The sequence below is a fragment of the Perca fluviatilis genome, chromosome 17 (assembly GCF_010015445.1).
Source record: "Perca fluviatilis chromosome 17, GENO_Pfluv_1.0, whole genome shotgun sequence".
NCBI classification, from domain to species: Eukaryota; Metazoa; Chordata; class Actinopteri; order Perciformes; family Percidae; genus Perca; species Perca fluviatilis.
In genome coordinates this window covers 17839534-17849399 of record NC_053128.1, presented here as the reverse complement: position 1 = coordinate 17849399, position 9866 = coordinate 17839534, and the positions used below count along the sequence as shown (strand labels likewise).

Genomic DNA, 9866 nt, shown 5'->3' with positions numbered 1-9866 from the left:
GTAATTTGTCAGGGATCTTGTCAGGAACCGCATCACCTCATAGAGTCCAGTCTCTGAAATTGAACATGTAATTGACTAAATATAAGTCTTGGTGGCTAGAGATACCAATGTTCTCAATAATGATCGCTATATTGCTGTTGTCCATCTGAGGACATTTGGTGTCTTCTTAGAGTAAAGACAAAGCCCCTTCTGGCAATTTCGTCCTAACTATGTTAACGGTCACTGAGTGCAATGTCAAGAGTCATGATACCATCAAGCTAAGACAGCTGTTTCTCCAAAAGGTTTGACAATCTTGTTATCTTCTCTTTTGTGTCTCTTTCAGCTCCCCTGGGACATCTTACTAAAATGAAAAGGCATGGTACGATAATCAACTTAGACCTTTGGCAACTGAACCACTTTGTGTGATGAAATTACACCACAATGTATATTGATGCACCAAAGAGAAACCCTGCATTTCTAGTTGACCAAAATGGCATGAAAATGGGAGTACTTTGGGTGAAAATGGTGGGCGGCAGCGGTCAAACAGACCTCTGTTTTTCAGAACAATGAATGAATGTTTCAAAGGGATGCAGTGTGGCTGATGGGATGGCGTGATGGTTTTCATGCAAGGATGATTGTGATACATATTTATGCGTCCTTACCGTTTTTGGTATTTTTTCTTTCATCAAAAAATGACATGGATCACTGTCGTTCAAGAGTTGGACTTCAAACTCATGCATCTCAGAAAGAATGTTTAAATGTTCCTAATCAGTTATCATTAAAAGTATCTGATTTAAAGCAATATATCAAATAGTTTTCAGACTGAAGGTCACAACTCAACAAACTACCAATATAACATTACAAATTTAATTCATAACTTACTCTGTATTTAACTGACAACCTCCAGTTGCTGTCTTTGGAAACTCACTTCTATACATCTGGTCTTTCCGTGAAACCTACCTTTCCATCCTCTGGTCCCAAAGTCGCTGTTAGGTTTAGCCGGCTGAGCGCTGATGAAGGCGATTGGGAGCTCTGAGCTGTGTCTACCAGTTTGCTCAACTGGAGACAGACTGTCCTGACTGCGTCCTCAGCACCCTTCAAGTCCCCATCTCCTGCCCCTCCTTCAAGCTAGGAGGGGTTGGTGATGTTCTCTTGGGATAGGTGCACTGGCAAGGAGGACTTGGTCAGGCTGGGATTGGATGTTGGTTGGGGAGTTTGGGGGGGCCCACCGGTTCCGCATTTCATAAATATTAATACAGAGTCCTCCCTCTCCAAATGGGTAGATTCTTTAATTTTGTTAGAGGGGAAGTGCTTTATTCACTTAATGGCTTTTATTAGTGCCCGGTCTTCAACTCTTTCATTAGCTAAAGTGCTGCTATAATTTACAGGGTAAAAGGGGGTGGGGAAGAGGTGGTGTCTGAGGAGAGTTGATCCCGCTGCTGCAGGACAGGCATGCAATACCCTCAACCGCTGCAGCTTTTCCTACAAAAGTAGCTATTATCTCAGTAAGAACCGCAGTCTATACCATCAAATACACTCAATGGCATCCTCATTGACCATTATGGTGTTGTAGCATGTTGTCTGGCTTTTTATATATCCATGAACCTGAATCCTGTTGCACATCTAAATCTTTGTTAAACATCCAAGACACAGTGTAACCTGTAATTAATGGACAATATTAATATCCCTTCTGGCAATTAAATGTCTTCTTATATATGAACAGGAAAATATTCTTTTTGTGGTCAAAGCAGTTTTTCTTCTTGACTCAAGTATTTACTGTCTTCTAGATACACTAGATTGTTAAAGTACATTGGATATTTTGTACTGCCCTAAAGCTATTTTGTATGTGTTAAAATGCCTACTTTTTCCTGTTTGATACATTTTATGTGTAATATTAGATGACATGTAAGGGTCAGTTTATTTGGTAACACTAAGGTATCTACATAAGAGTGACATGACACTGTCATGAACACATGAACCCTAACTCTAACCCTAACTTGTCATGACAAAAACCAAATGACACTTAATGACAGTAGCGTTATGTCATAAACGTTTGACTTGTTTATGTTTATGACACGTTCATGACAGTGTAAAGTCACTCTTACGTAGATACCTTCAAGTAAAGTGTAACCATTTATTTAAACAAAACAAGCTGAAATTATAAAGGCCAGTACCACATCTTTGCAGCATATTAAATGCTATGAAACAAGCTCATATAGCTTTGGGAAAGCTATGCTTAATTGTATGTATATTTATTGTTTAGTTCAATAAAGTGTCATCTTTATTCTTCAAATTTCCTTCTGACAATATCATACTAGTCTATATACTTGCATATGCTCTGGCGCCATCCACTGAATCACTGGAAAGCATGAAGTGCTTAGGCATAAAATGGCCGCTACAATTCATGCAGGTTGCAACATATCGACAACAGATAATGCAAGCTTCCCAAAGTGCTCCCAGCTCTGATGAAATGCTCTTTATTTTGCTCTGCGGAGTCTTGTTAGTTGTGAACAGCTGTCGTATGATGTCCCCAGACTGCGTCTGAGTAAATGAACTGATTAACCTGAGTGGCTGTCCCTACCAGGGAGAGGGGGTGGACCACCAGCCTGAATAACTGCCTTCCTCATCAATGTCACATAAATCACTTAGCTGGACAGGGCTCTCAAATGACTTCTTTTCTCTGTGCCAGACTGAAATGGTCATGGTAATGCTGCTGCTTAGTGCTGGTGTGTTTCTGAAGGAGACCATGTTAGTGTGATGGAGCAAAGGGTTCAATGATGCAACATTTCTGTCCTGCTTCCGTGGCAGTAGCACATTACAATTTAAATGGAGAGAAAAACTGTGCCTGTCTACACTTGATGCATACATGTTAACATGTCACCACCCTGGTGAAGGCTTGATAGCCAAAAACGTTGAATAAAGCATAGTGTACAGGAGAAGAGTGGTGCAATGGGTTTTAATTTTGAAGGCTGGATACAAAGAAAAAAAGAACTGTGGCACAAGAATTAAAACAGCAAGATTCCTTAATGTTTTTATTGAACATATTTTTTTCAGATCTTATTGCAAGCCTTAACCAATATTCAATATGAACTATTCATGGTGTTAAGTACTGTGGGTTCTTTTAAACGTGACACATTCATTTTATTCTTAAATTATAGCAAAAAACTGGGAACCGCAGGACACAGGTGCTCTGATGGATGTTTGGTGATTTAATCAGCACTTGTACAGAAAATTTTGTAATACACAGGCCATGCAGTGAACTACGACTCCTTTTACTTTTTCACCAGCTGGATAACGTCTTCATCGTTCATCACATGGTCCTTGCCCACCTTTTGAGGGTTGTGTTTCACAGATGCTCCCCACACAAGTGCACTGAAAGAAAAAAAAAATATTGAAATTATTGTACATGAATGATTCCTTTAAGGCAGTAAACAGGATGCATGTTTAACGTTACACCACCGTAAAGAACAACCAAAAAGGATGAAAGAGCTCATCGTGGGGTAATTCACACCTTAATTACACCAGAAAATACTGTACATAGAAACTATTATTCCTATTCTTTGCTACAGCAACAATGGTTCTGCACTATAAAATAACCTACAAGACAAAATGACATCCTTCAGTTACAAAGGCTTTCTAATCGTGTGTCACTGTTTGACCCATTAATTCCCTGGAGGATGGGTAATGCTCAGCAGCACTAACATACCGACTGATTGACGATCTTAGCTCTCCCATTTGTGGATGGTGGTGCAACACATCTCAGATCCTAATCCAGACTCTCAAATGAATGCTTATCTGGGATACTTCGCCATAAAGAGGGCAATGGCTGTGATTAAAGCGACGGTGTTGTTTTTAACCATTTGATGACCACTTATCATTCTGGTATAAGGTAACTAGCAATGTCTTTTAGTAAGAGTGTGGAATAAAGCAGATAAACATATATTCTTGTTACAGAATTAAATTACACCTGTAATGTAAGTGAATACATTACAATTATAATGTACTGAATAACTATAACCTTTTTGGATTAAGACATGATGAAATAAGAAAAGGATGGAGGAAAGAAACTTCTGTAGGGAGTCTTAAGGATAGCACACATGATCAAATCTGTGTGCTAAGAGACAAAATTCCATTTAAAAAGGGAAAAAAATGAAGCCAAATCTACTCACTACTTAAGTTCTTTGATGAGGTTTTTGTGAATCTTTAAGCAGAAATCCTCGACAGCAGTTCTTCCGTCAGGGAGTACAACAGGAGATGTGTAATCAGGAAGCTGGCCTTTGGGTTTAGTGTAGCTGAAAATGAACACAAGATCTCAGTCAAATCTTCAAGTCTGAGCAAACAACAAAAAATTATAATTCACAAACAGTAGATTCCTCATTCAGCACCATTTAAATCCCCAACTCTTTCACTTCCATTCACACCCCCTAGTGGTGACTGTATAAACAACTCTTACATGCGCACAAGCCTTAGGTAGTCCCACATCTTCTCCAGCAGGTCATCGAAGTTCCAGCGGTGGTGGGCTGAGATGGGCACACAGTGGGGCACCTTGTAGATGATGTCGAGCTCCTCGATGGAGATCTGATCGATTTTGTTGAGCACATAAATGCATGGGATGTAGACCCTGTGGACAAGAGACTGTAAGTGGCTGCTACTCATGAAAGGGATGCATAATGAGCAACCGTCAATGTAGAACAGGCTGAAGTAAATTCAAAGCTTTGTGAGTAGAGACATTTGTCAAGTCATGTGTGTGGCAGGGATGCCGTGAAGCTTGCAAGGCCAGAGTGTACTGAGACAATGTTGGTTAGTGTGGAGTATTTTATGACTCTGCTCATGGTGTTACACAGGCACAGAGCATTTATGCAAAAGAGGCCCTGTGAATGCTTTCTCTCTATACACCTGCAGGTATGTGGGTTAGTGTATGGCAATTTATTTATGTTGTAATATTTCAATTATTGGTTATTTCTTTCTTTTACAAGAGTATTATTTTTCCCACTGCAATAATAATGTGCATTATGCTCTCCCTTTTTGTTTAGTTTTTTTTCTTCCTGGGAAGGCACATAGTGCATTTATGCAGGAGAGATGCTGTGAATGCTTTGTTTCATTACAATTGCAGGGAGGCTATGCTGTTACCATGTCTGGTGCCTTCAATAAAATGACAGTCCTGGGAAGAGAAGTCCTTGTCCAATATACAACACAGCATAGAGTTAGACCCGCTGCACATGCCCCACCCTACATCAACCATATCCTTGATTTTAAATTTGTATGAGTTTTTATATTTAATTAAATTGAGGAATGTTAATCCCATAAGCTTTTAAAGTAAGAGATGACATTGCTTAACTACAATTTATGCATTACACACAAAAAATGATGATGCATGTGGTTGGAACCCATAAATAGCATTTTCAAATGTATCTACACTGGTGTAGTGGGAATTGATTTAAGATTCCAACAGGCCACACCCACTGGGAATGACTAAGGAGGGCCAATTCTGGCACTTCAGCAGCTTACCGGTTTCCCTCCACCACATCAATGAGGTCATCAGCTGTGGAGTCACTGCGCAGAGTGATGTCTGCGTTGTGGATCTTGTACTCTGCCAGAATACTCTTAACAGTATCACCATCCAGCTCAGATTGTGCACACTAAAGAAAGAGGGAATGACAGGCACCAGCACAAGACAGAGAGACTATGAAAAAAAATACTGTGAAATTGTACAATTACATCATGCTTCAAGTGCAGTATAATGAAAATCCATAAGAGAAATTATATATAGGCAATGGTAATTGTGGCGTTTACCAAATACAAAATAAATGTTGATATTTTGCAGGACAGGAAAATAAATGGGTAGGAGCAATTCAATTAAGAGTAATCTTATACATGTCCACCAGAGGGGGCATTGAAAAGTGTTTGTTCCCAAGGTGATACAAAGCTTATGTAAAAATGTATTGTCTGCATTTGATTCTGCAGATCAGTGCAAACCTTTAAATAAATTATTTCTACACACAAAAGGTTATTAAAGGCTTTCATGTGTTTGTTTAAACTAATGGGTTGCGAGAAAAAATGGCCATCATCAAAATGAACTGACAATCGACGACAGATATCCCTGACAACTAAAATCCTGCATGCCAGAATAATGGCAGTATTAAGGGACATCCTTTAATTAACTATCAATGTTTAGATTGATGGTTCTCGTCATTATAATCTCACTTTTCCAGCTCATCATTTGGTTGACTGACAAATAGACAACCAGCATTTATAACCCTGTCAGACACCTAACACATTAAAACCAACTATACATTCTTATGGGCTTTAGAATATTCATTTCAGTGACTCGCTTAGAGGTGAAAATATGGACATTGTTTGCATTTCTGTATTTAAATTCTGGGTGAGACATACTGTAGCTGTGAAGTTGATGCCTCCTTTGTCCTTCCTCTTGAAGCCAATGTTGGGTGGTTGCTTATTAAGACGAATGCCAAAGCCCTCCAGCTCATGTTCTATTAGCTTCTTATGACCAAGAGGCTTCAACACATCGAGCACTATCAGGATTAGGTTACAAGTTCGAGCCACTAAAACAGAGGGAGGAGGCAGAAGCAGACACTTGTTAGAGCAGAGTGGATAAAGGAATCACAATGCTTCTGTAGTATACAGTATGCATCTGCAACCATTTAAGAATAACAACACTGGTAAGGTTTACTTTATCCTGCCATCATTTAAGCACGCAAAATCTGAATCAAAAATAAATCTAAATGTGTTGGTCCGAGTGTACATTGTTTGCTTAAGCATTAGCTGTAAGCCAATAGTATATTTTGTACTATACAACAAAGCGTTGTTAAAGCTAGTTTGTGCCTCTATAGGGGTAAAAAAAAACTTTGGGCGGAAATAAATGTGTTTAAATCATGGCCTCTAAACATCACATTACATTCTTTATTAAGCTTCATTAATATTCTTTGCTGCCATTAGAAGCAAACACACAGTAATGACAAAAGTGTCTCATTTAATGGAACATTGATGCACAATATTATCGACAGGGAAAGAACTAAATATATCTGGTATCATCCTTTGTTTTATAATTCTATTTTTTCAAGGAAAAACCTGTCTCAATCTTAGCAGAAACTTTACTGATCACAACTTTACCTGCGATGACCTGTCTGCCTCTGCCCTTGCCATCCTTGGCTCCCTCAATGATTCCTGGGAGATCCAAGAGCTTAGAGGGAAGAGGAAGACAAGAAAATAAAATTAGAAACTCACTGGAAACATAACAGGGAAAACTATTGCAGGTACTGAACAAAACAAGAAATGTGTGTACCTGAATTTTGGCCCCTTTGTAGCGAATAACTCCGGGTACCGTCGTAAGAGTGGTGAACTCGTAAGCAGCAACCTCAGAGTACACACCTGCAAGGTTACTTAGCAGTGTTGACTTTCCCACTGAGGGAAAACCAACGAAACCAATACGAGCATCACCAGTTTTTGCGACATCAAAACCTAAAAGACAAAAAAAGAATCAGGAACATGAATCAAGAAACTATACGCTTTAATGCTTTAGATGACAGAGAAGGCTTAAAAGGCATGTTTGTAATAAAACCTAGATAAAAGTAGAAAATATACTAAGTAATTAAAAATCGTGATCGTGATTACCTTCTCCTGTTGCACCACCACTGCCTCCTTTTGGTGTGATGAGTTCCCTCCTCAGTTTGGCAAGACGAGCTTTGAGCAGACCCAAGTGGTGAGCTGTGGCCTTGTTCCTCTGCGTCCTGGCCATCTACAATTGTAACAGTAACACCACCAGCATGAGGCCCTATTCTTGTTTCATGACAGTTTTGTAGTAACCAGTGATAGAAGCGTTAAGACGGTTGTTACTGTTTGTAATCAGGTTTAACTAAACATTACACAACTCGAGAAAAATTTGCTTGCGATTATCGATAAACTTTGGAATACATTTTAGTGCCGAAAAGGGTAACTGTTGATTTGGTGCCCCTTCACTTAAATTGGAAGTGCAGAGACCTTTTAATGGCCATAAACAGGAGAACTGATTATAATATGCAGTTTCAGTGTTCATATGGCCATCTGACTATTGTTTTAAGAGAGACTTGAACAATAGTGAACTTATTCTTTAAAGTAACTAGTTGACAGGATAATGAGGACTTCGAACCATGGGGGTCTGTTTTAACGGGAGGGGCTCCTTTACCTGGCCTCTCCGTTTCACCATCTGCTCAATTGAGCCATTTCAAGACAGCACCACAGTCTAAAGTTAATTTGAAGTTAACTTGAGCTTCAGGTTTATTGCTAAACCTAAAGCATCCGTTGGGTTAATGTTTCTTCTTGTACAATATCTGCTGACGTACTTTGAAACAATGTAGCTAAACTAGGATACTAAATTACGTGACTCTACCTCTAACTAAATCCTTACAATACACTTCCAAATATTTTTCAAAGCTCGTGTTCAGGGATTACTTTTAAACCTCTTCAACATTGAAATGCCTAAAATAAACACAGAAAATAATATTGTTTTCAGATTTTGTTACACGCAATCTTTGGAGTCCAAAAATAAAGTTACACACTGACACGTCGAAAACTTTGGTTACAAAACGCCTTGCTTTTGTCTTTTATGTTAAACTAATTTCGGATTAAGGTCGAATGTTTCGTGTGCTAACGTTACGGTAAATTAACTATCACAGAGAACTACAATGGCCTAGCTAGCTAAAGGACTGAGAAGCTTCAAAGACAAACGCAAACCTGTGAAGATAAACGGTTGGTCCCCAGTCAATCAAACCGAATCTGGAGTCAATACTAACATTAACTGTAGCTATGCTACTGACCTAACGTTATTTTAACATTATAGCAACGTCCTCTGACTTCTGATTAATAACACATTTCGAATGATCACGTAAAGAAACTTTTCAATACACAATGTAACCTGTCAAGAAACTTTGTGCCAGAAATATTTAGTGTAACGCGTGGCCCAGCTGTGGGAGCTAACGTTAGGCTAATAGTTGCTACAGTTAACAGCCAACAGCTAACGTTAACTTAGCTAGCTAGCTAGCAGTTAGCCTGTAGCTAAACGTAACTGATTCATTGAGTTGGCCAGCAGGCTGTCTCACATCACTTACCTCATTTTCAATCTCTGCTATTTTGGCGAGTATACTCATGGTGACGGAGATTTCTGTGAACAACCAAGGTTACCGAAAGTACTCAGATTTTACATGGACGTTGGCAAAGTTAGATGTTTAGCATGCACACGGGTCCACACCACGCAAGTGCCGCTGTTGGCAGTGGGCTGCCTCGCGCGAAATCTCGCGAGAAGATAGATTGGAGGACCAAGACAAAATTCTAAAGGAGGTATCTGAAACAGTATCTGAAAGATAAAAACCATACATAATTAGACTTGTCCAATCCTTTATATCGATGAGAAACAGTGTTGGAGAGTAACAAAGTATATTTACATAAATACTGCACTTTATTATATTTTTGTGGTACTATAGAATATTTCTATTTTATGCTACTTATTGTACTTTTTACTCCACTACATTTATTCTTCAGATAAAATCACTAGTTACGTTTTAAATAAAAACATATGATAATCATATAGAATAAAAATGTGTTGGTAAAGATTAACCAGTGACTCCCAACCTTTTAGGGTTGTGTCCCTTTTTACTAAAGAGCAGTGTCTACTTGGAGCCCCTCATTACAGGTTTCAGATGTTTGTGAGTTCCTCCAAAGAGACATATCCCATGTAACTTTTGTTTTCATTTAAATAACTGTTAGAGGGCCAATAACTTTGTTTCCGCTTTTCTACCCTATTTAACTCACTCCCTGAGATTTATCTTGTGATCTTTTGGAGGGGCCTGGCCCATAGGCTGGGAGCCACTGAACTAAATTACTGTACCTAAATG

General features: G+C 39.0%; 1 protein-coding gene across 1 annotated transcript; it reads right to left on the bottom strand.

Moving 5' to 3' along the window:
* Positions 1-2984: 2984 nt before the first annotated feature.
* Positions 2985-9265, bottom strand: drg1 (developmentally regulated GTP binding protein 1). Its single transcript, XM_039780339.1, has 9 exons — positions 9084-9265; positions 7612-7735; positions 7283-7458; positions 7111-7180; positions 6373-6542; positions 5488-5618; positions 4433-4600; positions 4149-4271; positions 2985-3351 (listed from the first exon to the last, which is right to left on the bottom strand). Exons 1-9 carry the CDS (start codon positions 9120-9122, stop codon positions 3252-3254), a joined length of 1101 nt encoding a protein of 366 aa, XP_039636273.1. The 5' UTR covers positions 9123-9265; the 3' UTR covers positions 2985-3251.
* Between the last annotated feature and the right edge of the window lie 601 nt (positions 9266-9866).

Excerpts from the sequence above, each read along its gene's own strand:
- drg1 (XM_039780339.1), bottom strand. The coding sequence starts at position 9,122 with ATGAGTATACTCGCCAAAATAGCAGAGATTGAAAATGAG. Across the intron at positions 5,619-6,372 it reads GCATCAACTTCACAGCTACA|TGTGCACAATCTGAGCTGGA; the intron begins GTATGTCTCACC and ends CTCTTTCTTTAG. Across the intron at positions 4,601-5,487 it reads GATGTGGTGGAGGGAAACCG|GGTCTACATCCCATGCATTT; the intron begins GTAAGCTGCTGA and ends TCTTGTCCACAG.